This window comes from Peromyscus maniculatus, chromosome 2, assembly GCF_049852395.1.
Source record: "Peromyscus maniculatus bairdii isolate BWxNUB_F1_BW_parent chromosome 2, HU_Pman_BW_mat_3.1, whole genome shotgun sequence".
Taxonomy (NCBI): Eukaryota; Metazoa; Chordata; class Mammalia; order Rodentia; family Cricetidae; genus Peromyscus; species Peromyscus maniculatus.
Window position 1 is genome coordinate 133,780,468 of NC_134853.1, and position 14,156 is coordinate 133,794,623.

Below are 14,156 nucleotides of genomic sequence, written 5' to 3' on the forward strand. Positions count from 1 at the left end.
AGAAATGCCCAGGCCAGAAGGGGGCTTGGACACTATGAAGGTGCAGCTGTGGGTCTCATGAGACCGAACACCAGAAAGGGGGAATGTCAGGAATACTGGCTGGGCGTGAAGGATTCACATCGCTCCACCGGGAGCCCCTCTCTGTCTCAGAATCTGGCTTTCGGGATCTGGGAACGCCCTACGATGCACAAGACGTCACAGGAAGTTGTGCACGTGTGTGAGGCATTAGTGTGGTGACAGGGAAGACTTCCTGGAGAAGGCGGTACTGCTAGGTGAGGATGGGAGTCCAGTGGAGACGGGAGGAGGGGCTCCAGGTGGAGGGCAGCAGCATTTGCAAAGACTGGGAGAGAATAAAGCCGGCAGGATCTTGACACAGAAGCACAGGTGTGATCAGGTCCCCCAGAATCTGGCCTTCACCTTGCATGCTGAGGACAAGCCTGTGTCTCTCCCTCAGCCTGTGTGCTGGTTAGTCTCTGTTAACTCAATACAGACCAGAGTCATATACTTATGTCATGGGATCTGCAATAGTCAATGCTCACTAAACCAATGCCATAAGTATATGAGAAGAGGAGAGAATCAAGAAGAAAAGGAAGGGGAAGAGGGGAGGAAAGTAAAAAAACAAAAAAAAAAAGAGGAAGGGAAAGGAGGAGGGAGGGAAGGATAGAGAAAGAGGAATATCTTTTCATGGGGGTTTTTAATGAAACAAAACTCTCCCCCATGGACCATGAAATGAGCCATGTTCATCCTGCACTCCAACCTCACCCTCTGACCTAGAGAAGACAGACACTGGGAGGTCCCCTACATGCCCAGGAAGAGTAGCAGATCCTGGATAGAACCCTTAGCAGCCTTCCCTGTGTGGTAGTCACTCCAGTGATCTCCAGGTGGAACCACAGCTACTCTGACTGACCAGCTAGGGAGACATGGCTGGACTTGGGGAGGTGTGTCAAGCTGAGCATGGCCCCTCCGCTCCAGCCACTGCACAGGCCCCGCAGACTCCGTGTCAGGAGCTTGTCTCTGCCTGCCGGGTTGTCCACTGTGTTCTCCACCTCCCTGGGGTTGTCAGCATGCTGACCCTCCTGCTTCTTACCTGTCACCACTTGTCACAGGCAATCAGAGTCAGGGGACAGTGATCAAACCCCCTGCTTCCCATGCCCAGGTTCCGAGCTAAATGTAAGCAGGAAGGCAGTGTTGCATGTAGAACCATGAGGCAGACTCAGCGTGGGGAGATGCTGGAGCACTCAGGAAGCATAGGCACACCCAAACTGCTCATACAGCAAACGTAGGGAGACTGAGGCCAGGAGGCAGGGCTTGGGAAGAGGGCAGGGCCTAACCTAGGCTGTCCTATGTCCACAATCACTTGGCCTCCCCTGAACTCTCCCTAACCAGAGCTTGAAGAGGTGCAGACATCTTACCTGTGTGCTGGTAAAGGGAGACCACTCACTCCCTTCTTCTGGGCCTTGGACTAAATTCTCTGTCTATTTATGGTATCTCATATGGAGCAGGTGCACTGTAAATGCTTGCTGAGAGAATCGATAGTGGGTCGGAGGTGAGATGGACCACACACACACACACACACACACACACACACACACACACACACGCACGCACGCACGCACGCACGCACATGCACGCAGAAGACCATGTTAGGAGAGTCATTTTGTTTGCACCTCCTTTAGGTAACTGTCCATTGGGGTCCTAGACTCAGGAGGGTTTTTATGGCTTCTCTAGTATGTAGACAATCATGGATAAATGGTGAAGAAATTAATCTAAATGCATAGACCCAGCCAGCACATGCTGAGCATGTGTAAGACTATGTGTAAGGCTATGACAAGGTGGTCTCTGCCCCCTGGAGGGCTCTTGGGGCACTAAGGAAAGGAGGCATGAGTTCCTGATGGAGTTTACAAAGAGGAGCCGTAGACCCGTGGAGCTGAGGGGTTTCTTAGAGCTAGGCCTTTCATGACTGCTGTAGGCTACCCACCTTAGGTGGACTGGCCCTAGGGTCAGCTTAGTGGCGTTAGGCACAGTGATGCAATAGGCTGCTGCACACCAGCCTCTGATCTCTGGAGTCCTCACAGGTTGGAGAAAGTGATTATAATTACTCCCACTTGACAGGTGAGGAAACTGGAGCATGCAGAGATGCAGCCTGTGAGCAGAGCTGGGGTGTGAATACAGGCTGGGTGGACCAGGTTTATAGCTCCCTACTGGGACACACTACCTGGATGTAAAGGAACCCTATTGCTGACATATGAGCATTCCTTGTCCCAGTACCCATCCAGGAGACCCTTGGGGAACCTCCACTGGTATAACTCATTAGCCCAGACACAAACCCAAGGGATGGCCATATATCCACTGGATGACAACCTGGCATGTGGCTGAGACCACGCTGCATCTTCTGTTCTAGGTCACTTTCTGGGGAACAACACTGTCATCGATGTCCTAAGACAGGCAGGGCTGGAGGTGGACCACACACCTGCTGGGCAAGCCATCCACAGGTAAGCATCAGGGTATATGGTGGCATCTTGGAGCTGGCTGGCTGACTGCTACCTCACCACATGCTGTGGTCACTGCCCCGGTGACCTGGTCAGGCCTCAGTGAGCGCTGTGAAGCAGAATGCTGTGAGATGGGGTCCCTCTTGGGAATAGGCTGGACCAAGCATTGTGACTAGAAGGTGACAGATGGGGTGAGTAGGCTAGTATGCAGTATTGTTGGGGATTGCCTGGTGCAGTGGGAATGGGGGCAGAATGAGGACTCGTAAGATGCTTGGGGTTCAGATACAAGTAGATTGGGCAGGGGCATAAGTGACCTCAGTCATGCTGAAAGCCAATGGACAGCCATGGCAGATGGTGCCTTGGGAAGAAGAGGCTACAGTTTGTTTTCTTCCCTGTGTCCATCTCCACTGCACAGCCCTCTGGCTGTCCCACCCACTGATGATCCTCTGTTTCCTGCCTGTATCTGCTCCATTGCCTCCTCAGTCTGTGCTCCTAGCTTCCAACTCTCCTGCCAGGACACTCTCACTTTGCCCACAGAGCCCCTCTCCCAACCTCTTCCTGTGTGGGTTCCTATTCTAGACCACCCCACCTATCACCACCCTGGAAATTTCCCCGGGGCAGGGCCCAGCTCTGCCTGTCTCAGCTTCTATAGTTCCAGCATCGGGCAATAACCAGACTCGAGATCTCCTGAAAAGTGTCAGGCTCCTCAAACTCAGAGATCTATGGGTTTATGCAGGAACCTCACCAACCCACAAGGATGGCCCCTTTGTGATTTCAGCCCCTGGCCTTATGGCTACAAGACCAAAAAATGCTTCCTTAGTCACAGACAAGCAGACAAGTGGTATTGGCGGCTACTCCATGTGGTACTCACTCTGTATGTGTCTAACTCATTGCCATATCCTGGCAAGGTAGGAACTGTAAATATTCCTGACTTAGGGCATCTGAGCCTATTGTGAACTCGCTTGCAGAAGGACACATTTGTACGACAGTCTGATTCTGTGGCCTCCCTCAGCTCCTGACTACTTCTAGTACCTACTCTAGGCACAGGGAGCTCAAGAGTGACTGAGACCTTGACCTTTGGAGAGGAAGCTCTCTTGGGTCCCCAGAGCACAGACTGCTCCATACCACACACACCCAGTTCCCTGTGACTTCTATAGGAAGTTACGAGCCTCAGTGTTGGGACTCCATCCCAGCCTCCCACCACTTTCCCCAAGCTCTGCCAGAAGTCTTGGAGGGATCTAGGGCAGGTGTATTTGGGGAATAAGGGATGCAGGGTAGCCTCAGGGTCAAGGCATTCCTCTAGTCCCCTCCTGTTCTCTCACTTCACCCTTCTCCCCACACCCCCAAGGATCTTTCCCTTGAAGCTCATTGTGTGTGGCCAGGCAGGCAAGGGAGGCAAGCAGGCTCCTATTCATCTTGGAGCGCAGGCATTAGAGGAGGAGATCCCCTCCTCTGCCCCCACTGGCTCTGCTGGAAGCTCTGCTCAGAGAACTCTCAGCCTTAGTCTCCTGTACAGGGGGATGAAGGAGCTAGCAGGGCAGAGGGGGTGGGGAAGCTGAGGAGGCAAACGACAATAAAAGCCATCCTTGGCCACAGGTGCTTCCTGTAGCTATCTTTTTGTCTGACTGTTTTGAATTATCTCCTCAACAGCTGCAGCATCTCCAATAGCCTGGACCCTGGGAGTCTGGAGTTGCCATGGGGGCTGGGGGAGGATGAGCTGAGCCAATGGCCTTTTTCTCTTCAAAGAGAGAGAAGCCCCTCACCCACTCTCTGTTGCAGTGTGAGGGTAGGATGGGAGGAGAGGCTGCTTTCAGTCCCGGGTACCACCTCCCTTGCAAGCTGTTTGCTTGGACACAATTCCTAAAACCACTTCTAAACCTCAGGGGCCAGATGTCCCCAAGGAATTCCTTTGGAGGGACAGAAGGCAAAGAATAAAAGAGAGAGTGTCTGCAGGCTGAGAGGCATACCCCTACTTTGAGCACGAATTCCACAAACATAACTAAATGACCCTTGAGGGCCTGCACAGTCAGGTCCTTTTGCTTGGTGACCTGCGTCAGAGAGGTTTTGTAGGTATCAGGCATTGTGCATACCATCCTGACGAAGCGGGTAGCAATGTTCTTCCATCCCCTTTCCAAGCGCTACCCATCCAGCAGTCTGGGCCATGTGTTACCAAGTGGGATGTGGACTGTATGTATCAGTCTTCAGGTTGAGCTCCAGTGGCATCCCTATCCTGCCTCCATTCAAAAGATGAACCATAGACATCCAATGCACACAAACAGCTTGACCATCATAAGCTACTCAGTGGCCTGGGCTGCCTGCCACTGCCAGGCACCATTCTAAGCCCTTCACCTGTGTTTACCTATAAACTCACCATGTCCCCGGGAAGGTACAGGACCATCATACCCCCATGTTATAGGAGACTGAGGCACAGCAAAGTTAGGTAACTCACCTAGAGTTCCTCCGCCAGGGGTACTGCTGATGAAACCTTGATCAAAATGAAATAATAAGCATAGACCTCCTTGTCCATCCCTATGCTCCCACACCTGTCTCCACCATATGCTCATGTTCTCCTCCTCAGCAGTGTGGCCACGTGATATCCTGTGTGTTTGTCTCCCACTGTGGGGTATGAACTGCAGCGGGGGCATCTGTTTGGGTCACTGCTGATACTTAATTTCTAGGAAGTGCTGGCTGCAGGGAGTTCGTGGACTAGAAGATGAAAGAGTGAATCCATGTTGTATCTCCCACTCTAACAGACAGTGCTTGCCCTGGGTCCCTCCAGCCTGCCCTAGCAGGGCCGGTTCCCTTTCCTCGATGACATTCCCTCTGCATCCCCCCCACCTCATTGCACATATGGCATGCTCACATTCTCTTCCACCCTGCAGTCCTGCTACTGGGAGCCCAGCTCCCTCTCCGGAGGGCACCTCTGCGGCCAGTCCAGCCCCAGCAACCCCAGCTGCTGCTGTCCCAGAAGCAACCTCAGCAACCCCCACCAGCCCTCCTGAGGAGGAAGATCCAGTCCTGTCCCCACACCTCCTGCTCCCCGACAGCCTTAGCCAGCTGGAGGAGTTCGGGCGCCAGAAGTGGCGCAAGAGGCTGAACAAACACCAGCGGCCGAGGCAGTTCAACGACCTCTGGGTCCGCATCGAGGACAGGTGAGCTGGGAAGGGACAGGCTGCCTAGGAGCTAGTTGTCAGCCTTCCTTGGGGCCTAGGGCACTGCCGCAGACCCTGCTCTGAGCAAGCAGGGACAGAGGGGTCAGAGGGGAAGCTTAGAGGCAGTCTTCCCGGACTCTTGAGGATCTCCAGGGGTACCTTCTGGGGCGCATCAAACATGTACACATCTGACTTTGGAGGTTTATTCTCGGCATAGCAGCAAGTAGAATTCTCTGCAGTTTAAAAGTGGCATGGGGCCTGAAACGCTGACACCGGAGGATAACAAGTTCGAGGCCAGCCTGGGCAATTAGTAAGAATCTGTCTCCAAATAAAAAGTAGAAGTGTGAGGATGTCGCATCATGATAGAGTTCCTGCCTGGTATGCACAAGGCCCTGGCCTCAATCCCCAGGACAGCCAGTAATTACTCGGTTAATTAGTAAAATTGAAAGGAAGACGTGGAAGCATCCTCCGGCGCCACGAACAGAAGTCTACCGTGCCTGGCCTGCCTCTGATCCGTTTGTCCCATGGATGGGGATAAAAGCAGGAGCAAACATGGCCGGATGGATATGCCGTGAAGTGTCAGATTTCTGTGCTGGGATGTGTGAGCAGTGACACCAGAGCACAGACACTCTGAGGGGCCCCTACCCCGTGAGAGAAAGGGACACCAGGCGAGGGATGCTGTGGGTCCAGAGTGTCACTGAGAGCCTTTCTGTAAACAGGCAGGTACAGGACACAGCCTAAGGTTCTGGCACTCTCCCACCCTCCTCCCATATGCTCCTCCTGCCGCCGACACCTCTTGCCTCAGCCTGTCGCCAAAGCTCCTGTTGCTCCAAGATTCTGTCTAACACCCCTCACTCAGTTCCTCTCCAGAGCAATTTCCCTGAGTCAGCTGCGTGGCAGAAATCCCTACATATAGTGAATAGTGTCACTAAGGAATGTCTCAGGAATGGACCGGAGTCCTCCCCCACTGTGGTAGCCCATTCCTGGATCTGATGTTTAGGCAGTGGAACCTCAGAACCCAGAGTTCCAGTCCGGATCTTATTGTCATCCAGAATTTTCCTCAGCATCCTGGACAGAATCACCTTGGGTACTTGTTAAGTAAGTAAATCTTCAGCCCCACACAGACCTCACGCCTGAGAGTCAGAGGGAAGAGGCCTGGGGTGTGTGCTCCAGGAGGTTCCAAGCAGCTCTAGGGAGTTCTGGCCCAACTGTGTATTCATGAATATGAACCAAGATATGGAGCCAGAGAGCCTGTCCCGGGCCACCCAGGGACCCAGAAGCTGACCAACCAGTACCTTCCACTTCCTGGCTCTTCTACGGCCAGGTGACTGAGCTAGTGACAAGAGATTGATGTAGTCCAGGCCTCATCACAAAGAGCATGGCATGCACTATCATGAAAAGACTTCTAATGGGTAGGCATCAAAGCCTCTGAGCCTTTAGGTGTTGGTGCCACAGCGCCTCCTGTGGGCTACTGGAGAATGTACTTCTGCGGAGAGTCAGATGCCACCACAGAGGCATCACTGTAGCTTTATTGGCGAGACACACTAAGACTGGGTGCCCAGCATGGGCTACTCTGCCTAACTGGGTGCAAGAGTCTAGAGTTTTAAAAAGCTGCATCTTTCAGGTGTGGGCAAGCTTACAGGCTACCAGCAGTCTACTAGGAGCTCTGAATAGTCTGGTCACTCACAGTCCTGGTCAATTGAGGACTCTTAACTCATGGGGTAACTAACAGGAGGCTAGGCTGTCAGCTCTGGTAATGAGCCCGCAGTCCCTACCTGTGTCTGAAAGGGAAAGGCAGACAAACGACACCAGACAGTTTCCTTTTTGTAAAAAGAGGATCTGGAATGCAGGCCCTGGCTTCAGGGGAAGAAGGCAGCTTTTCTTTGGCAGAGGGAAACCCTTCTCCACCCCAGCAGGTAAAACTGGGGTTGGCTGATGCACCTCCCTCTGCTCAGGTTGGAAGAGAATGTTCCACCAAAGAGCAGTTCTTAAAAGTTCCTCGTTGCTTCTTGAGAAAGCGGGCCCTGTACTCCCTGGGAAGTCCAAGTACAGGGCACAGGCTCCCTCCCATGTGCAAAGGACCCATTCCACCTTCCCAGACTCCCCAAGTCTCCAGTTTTCTGAGAAGGAGCAGAGGACAAGAGTGGAGCTCATCTGAAGCCCTTCTGACAAAGAGATTTGTTTTATTCCACTTCTCACTTTGCTCTGAAATCCAGCTGGAGCTGGCTCTCCACTTCCACCTCTGATTGCCCGTCTTCCATCTACACTCCTACACCAGGGCCCCTGAGGGTCTTCTGGTCTCTGGTCTTGCCTGCCTCAGGGTTCTCCCCTTCTTTTCCGCCTTCCACCTCCACTGGATCCTCTCTAGGTTATGGGCCACCCTGGGCTGTCTCCCCCCCCCCATGCTATTGCTTCTCTCTGCTTAGGGTGGCATGCAAGCGGGCCTTTGTGAAGCCCCCACTGTGCCGGGCACTTACATCCATCACTTCATAGTCCTATACAGAGTCACAGGAAGCAGGCCTGTTTCACAGGGAAGGAATCAGAGTCATCCAGATCAGTGATTTTGCTGAGAGATGGAGACACAGAACTGTCCTCCAACTCTTCAGGTTCATATTCGCCACACTCACCACTGAAGTGCTCTTCCCATCCTCACCTGGCTGAGCTCTCCTATCTGCCCTAGCCACCTATGGGAGCCCTTTTCTTGGCACCATTGCCCACACTACATTTCTCTGCCTTTGTTTCTAGGCTGGGGAATCCTGGGCACAGGTCTGGTTTGGACGGCCACAGGTCACCCGAGGCCTCACTAGGTGGGAAGGGTCTTTGACTGTATGCTCGAGTCTGAGGAGAAGGGAACCAGGGGTGCAGGCTGTGAGTGCCTGGCTGGGACACCACCTGGAGCAGGCTGGCCTCCCTTCGCCCCTCATTACCCCGAGATGTAAACAGAGTGGAGGAAGTTTAGAGTAGCAGCGGCCTGTGGCAGGATGATTTATGGGGACCCGTGGAAAGGGCCGAGCGTGTCCACAGACGGATGCATGGCAGCGGAGCATTCTCAGGAATCCCTTACCTCTGAGCACAGATGGAGACAGCATGGAAAGGTGTGACCAGGGCAAGCCAGGACAGAGACCATTCCCATAAAACATGGGCCTGCGGCAATCCTAAAGTGATTCCTGCTCCATTAGGGCCTTGGCTGGTTTCTGGAGGCTATGCCAGCTCTCATTCTCCGTGTCCCCAAGTCTGCAAGCACACAGGTGTGTGTGTGTGTGTGTGTGTGTGTGTGTGTGTGTGTGTGTGTGTGTGTGTGTGTGTGTGTAAGAGGGAGACAGATGGAGGCACAGTGACTGGCACATCTGGGTTGGAAGCACGTTGAGGATGCGCAGGTCTAGAGAAGAGAATACCTTCCAGCTGCTGGGCATTGGCCAAAGCCTGGCCCAGAGGTGAGCATCAGTATGTAGCAGACTTGGTGAGTGCCACTAGGCAAGGTCAGGACATACATGGTGCACATGTCAAAGCCCTCAGCGATGGGAGGGAACACAGTACAGAAGGGATCTGCACACCTCCTGTCTGCTGCTTGTCCTGCTCAAGATATTCCCCTCATTCCTCACAATGTGGGGTAGTCCAGGGTAGCTAAAGTGTCCTTGCCAGGCCAGAACCCCACCCCCTGAAGTGGGTGGTGCCCCATGAGGGTTGGAAAATGAAGTCATTCAGTCATCAAAAAAGAGAAAAAAAAAAACCACTGAAAGAATCAGACAGAGTAGTGTTGCAGTCCCACCCCACAGGGCTTTGACAGTAAGGAGATGCCAGTAAAGCCAACATCAGCCCCTCAGCGACCCTGAAGTGGCTGCTGCTAATGTTACTTCCAGAGTCTCTGGTCCGGGGTGTCTTGGGATCAGTCTCCCTAGCAAGGTGCTTCTTTCTTGAGACCTTCAGTGTGTCTTAGACGTAAAGCCATCAGTGAGCCAATGGGTGGGAGCTGTGGAACACCACCCCCAATTTCGCAAAGACATGTTGGACACACACCAGTCACCCGTTACTGTGGATTAGTGCTGGTGGTAGACAGTGACATATGGCTCCCAAGAGAGTGTCACCAAAAAGGCTCTGGAGCCTCAGCTCTACAAGGCCCTGGCAATTCCCATCTAGGGGCCCATTTTCCATCTCAGGATGGAAAGTTCCTTCCACCTCTGGCCCACTATGAAGCGATTAGAATGCATCAGACAGTTACCCCACAGTCTGCAAGGTTGAGGGGAGAGTAAAGGCATTCCCAGGGAAGGAATCATGGCACAAGATGTGAAAGCTGATAGGCTCCAGGTACCGGGTGGAGGCAGGGGAAAGCAGCAGGCAAGCTGAGCAAGTTGGGTCTTTGCCTACATCTGACTTCTTGGCCCAAAGCGGCCAAAATCCAATTAAAAATCACAAGTTCTCCTGCAGTGATGACCTAGAGGATCCTGTCATCCAGGCCCTGCATTCTCCAAGGCTGGTGCCCCCTGCATCTCTCTGAGGGTCTCTAAGGAAGTAACTAGAGGCTGGTCCTCTTCACCAACCACCTCCCCCCCATCACTTCTCTGAGACTCCACTCAAGCAATAAAAAACTCTAGGCTTTGGCAAGGGGGGGGGTTCGTCTTTGGTTTTCAAAGAGCAAAAAGTACATTTGTGCCTCCTAGTTAGCCACCAGCTCCTCATATTAGCAAGAAAATTAATGTCAGTGATGCCCAGGACTGAGTCCTGGAGGGCTCTTCCAGACCTCTAGTGCCAGATTTTATCCTTGCTCCAGGGAACCTCCAGGAAGGGGTGGCAACTGACAGTGCCGGGCAACTAGCCTCACTTGTCTATACTTGCCCTTGGATTTCTGCCTGTGATCTTACTTCCGGCTTTTACTGCTGGGAAGCAGTTCAAAGTCCCTAACTCCATTCTTGCCCTTTCTCTGTATAGAGCAGGAAGCTGAGGCCTAGAAAACAGTATTGGCCCACATTTACAGATCAAGCCAAGGAGGTAACCCAGACTTGCACAGAGCTCTGTCTTCCAGTCAGCCAGAGGGGCCTTCTCACACTTGGGGTCCTGTCTGCTCAGGGCAGACTTAGCCCCCAGTGCCAGCCATCTGCAGAGCCTGGGAATGTGCCGTGTGTTTGGTTTGGCCTCTAGACCGTTGTGCCATGAGACAATTTTCCCCAGCATGAGCCTGGGAGGGGGTGGGGACCTGGACTGGGGACCAACTTTGTGAGCTGAGTAAGCTAGGAAGGAAGGGGGGAGGTTGTGTTCAGAGGGGCTCATCCCCACCCCCCAGTCCCATTTCATTTTCCTGGGACTCTTTCCAAGCAATAAAAACCCCACTTGGGCTCCAAGGGAGAGTTTTCATCTTTATTTTTCAAAGTGTGAAAGAAAATGCCTATAGGTGCCTTGTGAGACGTAATTCCCATTTGGTCTTGCCCCCCAAGGACAGCCTGGGCCCTGGCTCCAGCCACCTCACAGGGCACCTAGCCTGCTGCCCTGAAGCTAACCCTCAGAGCCTCCCAACTACCCAGGATGGGACACACAGCAGCAGCTAGGCATGGACTTTTATGGTGTGTGTGTGTGTGTGTGTGTGTGTGTGTGTGTGTGTGTGTGTGTGTGTGTGTGTTACTTGCAGTTTTCTTTTTCATTAGACAAGAGGAGGAGGGTAGAGGATGAGGTAATGACCTCTACTAGGCACGGGCATTAATCCCCTCCAGGGGCTACAGCCAGCAAGGCCTCAGTCTGACCCTGGAACCAGCACATCAGTGTCCAAGGTCTTACCAGGAAACACTAAGGCTCACAGTTCATGCTACAGAAGCAGATGGCCCCAGCGCAGCTCATCTAGTTAAGAATCCTCATCTCCTTCAAGCTCAACAGAAACAGTAATGTGGCACAGGTATTGCACTGAGCATGGTGACTGCCTGTACTCAGAAGTACATTGCAAATGAAAGATGTTATTAGTGGAAGAGGCAGAGACACAAAAATATTAATGATTTTTTTTATTAAGAAATTTTTTTCATTCATTTTACACACCAATCGAAGATTCCTCCCACCCCACCCCCAGCCCCAGCCTCCCCTCCCAACCCACCCCCCATTCCCACCCACAAGAAGAGAAGGCCTCCCATGGGGAGGCACATCCAGTAGAGGCAAGTCCAAACCCTTCCCCTTCCTCAAGGCTGCACGAGGTGTCCCATCATAGGCAGTGGGCTCCAAAAAGCCCCCTCATGCACCAGGGATGGATTCTGATCCTACCACCAGGGGGCCTCCCAGGCAGATCAAGCTACACAATTGTCTCACCATGCAGAGGGCCTAGACCAGTCCCATGCAGGCTCCACAGCCAATGATCCAACTTGCATGAGTTCCCACTAGTTTGGTTTGGTCGTACCTGCATGTTTCCCCATCATGATCCTGATGCACTTGCTCATAGAATCCCTCCTCTCTCCTGGAGCTCTGTCTAGTGATTGGCTGTGGATCAATTTAAAAAACAAAACAGAAAACAAGCCTTCCCACACCTCCCAGGGCCAGGCACTGTTCTAAGACTCCTCAGTAGAAACCTCTTCTTCAACCCTCATATAACATATGTCCCACGATGATGGTGAGGTTAGTGGGAAGTGGAGAGTGTTTTATGTGAGCCTTCGCTCTTCAAGGTGCCGGGCCAAGTCTCTAGAGGTGAGTGAGACAGTAACAGCAAGGCAGTGGATGTGACAGGGATGAGGCAGAGGGTAAAGCAGCCCCGTATAGTGAGATCGTGACAAGCCCCATGTGGTTGAAGGCCAGCATGGCAAGAAACAAAGCCCACTGGGTTCTGTGAGCAAAAACGTGCTACCCCCTGGCTCAGCCCCGTTTTCATACACACTCTAGGAGCACCATGCCTGCCTCCTCTGAGAGAGACAACAGTCTTTCCTCTCCTCCCCGTGGGTGTACAAACCTGCTTTGCCCCAGAACCCAGCTACCAGGTAGTGTCCTCGAGGTCCCCCCGTTGCTGAAAGGGGGTGGTAATACCCATTCTGAAGGCTTACTGTGACGATGGAAATCTTGTTTGAACAGCTGGCATGGGGCAAGCTCCAACCAAGGCAGATAGGATGATGTGAAAATTAAAGTGTGTGTGTGTGTGTGTGTGTGTGTGTGTGTGTGTGTGTGTGTGTGTGTGTGTGTGTGTGCTGCCACCTTCAAAGACCTTGGAAGGAACAACAAGGGGCCAGAACACCTGTAGACAGGTGGAACTCTGGGAACCTCAGAGCTATCTCCTCCTCAACTTTGCAATCGTTTCTGCCTGGGACCTACCCTCATGATTGGTCACAGGTAGGGCCCAGCCTGTCTTTGGAGGTCAGCTGAGCTGGCTGGGGGGTTCTGGACTTTTCCTCTTCCCTAAGATACCTGGTAAAGAGAGAGCAGAACCCCAAGCTCTCTTCCCGGGAGGAGGCTGCTGACCGATACTGTTTCCTCCCTCCAGCACCACTGTCTCGCCGCCCCCGCTGCCCCTCCAGCCTACTCCCAGCTCCGGGACCACCAAGCCCTTTGTCAAGCCCGCACACCAACTCCGGCAGCAGGACATTGCGGGGCCTACCAGCGACTCAGCGCCCACACGGGGCCTCCCCCCTGCCATCGCTGCCACCATCGTCGCCCCCTTCCTGCTACACACCCTTGGGCCATCCTGACCTTGACCACCCCTGCAGAGAAGCCAGAGAAGCCACAGGAGTCTGTGACCATGCCCGCCATCTGACACCACCTCAGAGGGTGCTGACACCTCAAGGCAGTTCACACAGGACAGGGACCTTAAAAACACCAGAGCTTTATTGCATCCAAATTACATCTTCTTTTTTGTAGAAGGTCTTAATTTCCCATAGTGCTATGGGGCTCTTTTGTAAAATATGTGTCCATATTAAAAGAGAAAATGTATTTATTCTATCGATAAAAACTATTTTTATGTAGCCTATGTTATAGTCCCTGAATTAGCCCCAACACCAACCCAGGGAAGGAGCCCAGGTTCCCTTGACCTCTGTGACCTGTGTGGACTGTGGCTTTGAATTGGCCCCAAGCTTCCTAGTCAGGCTTGGCTTCTCCCACTGTAGGTGCCTCTGAGGGCAGGCAGAAAGGCAGCCCCAGCTCTTGTGAAGCTGATTTTCATAGCCAGAGGCATGGTGGCCAACCATCCTCCCCATCCCTGGATGTGTGCGGGGGGCCCTGGAGGGACAATTTAAAAAAAAAAATGCTGCTATTTTGAAGTCCTGAGTGTCTGTGGACTGGCCCTCCGGAGCTCCTGGTGAGGTTTTCCATCAAAGTAGGAGATTGGTACTGAGGCAGGTGAACCCAGTCCCGTGGTCAGATAGCTATACTGAGACCCAAAAGTGAATGGGGTTTACCCAAAGTCACAAAGCAAGTGGGTGATTTATGATCCAGTAGCACTGGTCCAGCTTCCATTTAAGAGAGGCTGGTAAAACCATAGCTGCGTGAAGGGAGCTGGGCAGAAGGACAGGAGTGGGCACAGGCAGTTTTAGGGGTGATGGAGTTCAGGAGCCACCAGTTATTG

The 14,156-nt window shown here is 52.9% G+C and overlaps 1 protein-coding gene across 1 annotated transcript in view; it reads left to right on the plus strand.

Moving 5' to 3' along the window:
• Trabd2b (TraB domain containing 2B) overlaps positions 1-13,544 on the plus strand; it is a 202,692-nt gene extending 189,148 nt beyond the window's left edge. Inside the window, exons 5-7 of the mRNA XM_006986617.4 lie at positions 2,402-2,492; positions 5,372-5,641; positions 13,080-13,544. Coding sequence (XP_006986679.1) covers positions 2,402-2,492; positions 5,372-5,641; positions 13,080-13,284 — 566 coding nt within the window. The 3' untranslated portion in view covers positions 13,285-13,544. The remainder of the gene's footprint in view (positions 1-2,401; positions 2,493-5,371; positions 5,642-13,079) is intronic.
• Positions 13,545-14,156: the final 612 nt, after the last annotated feature.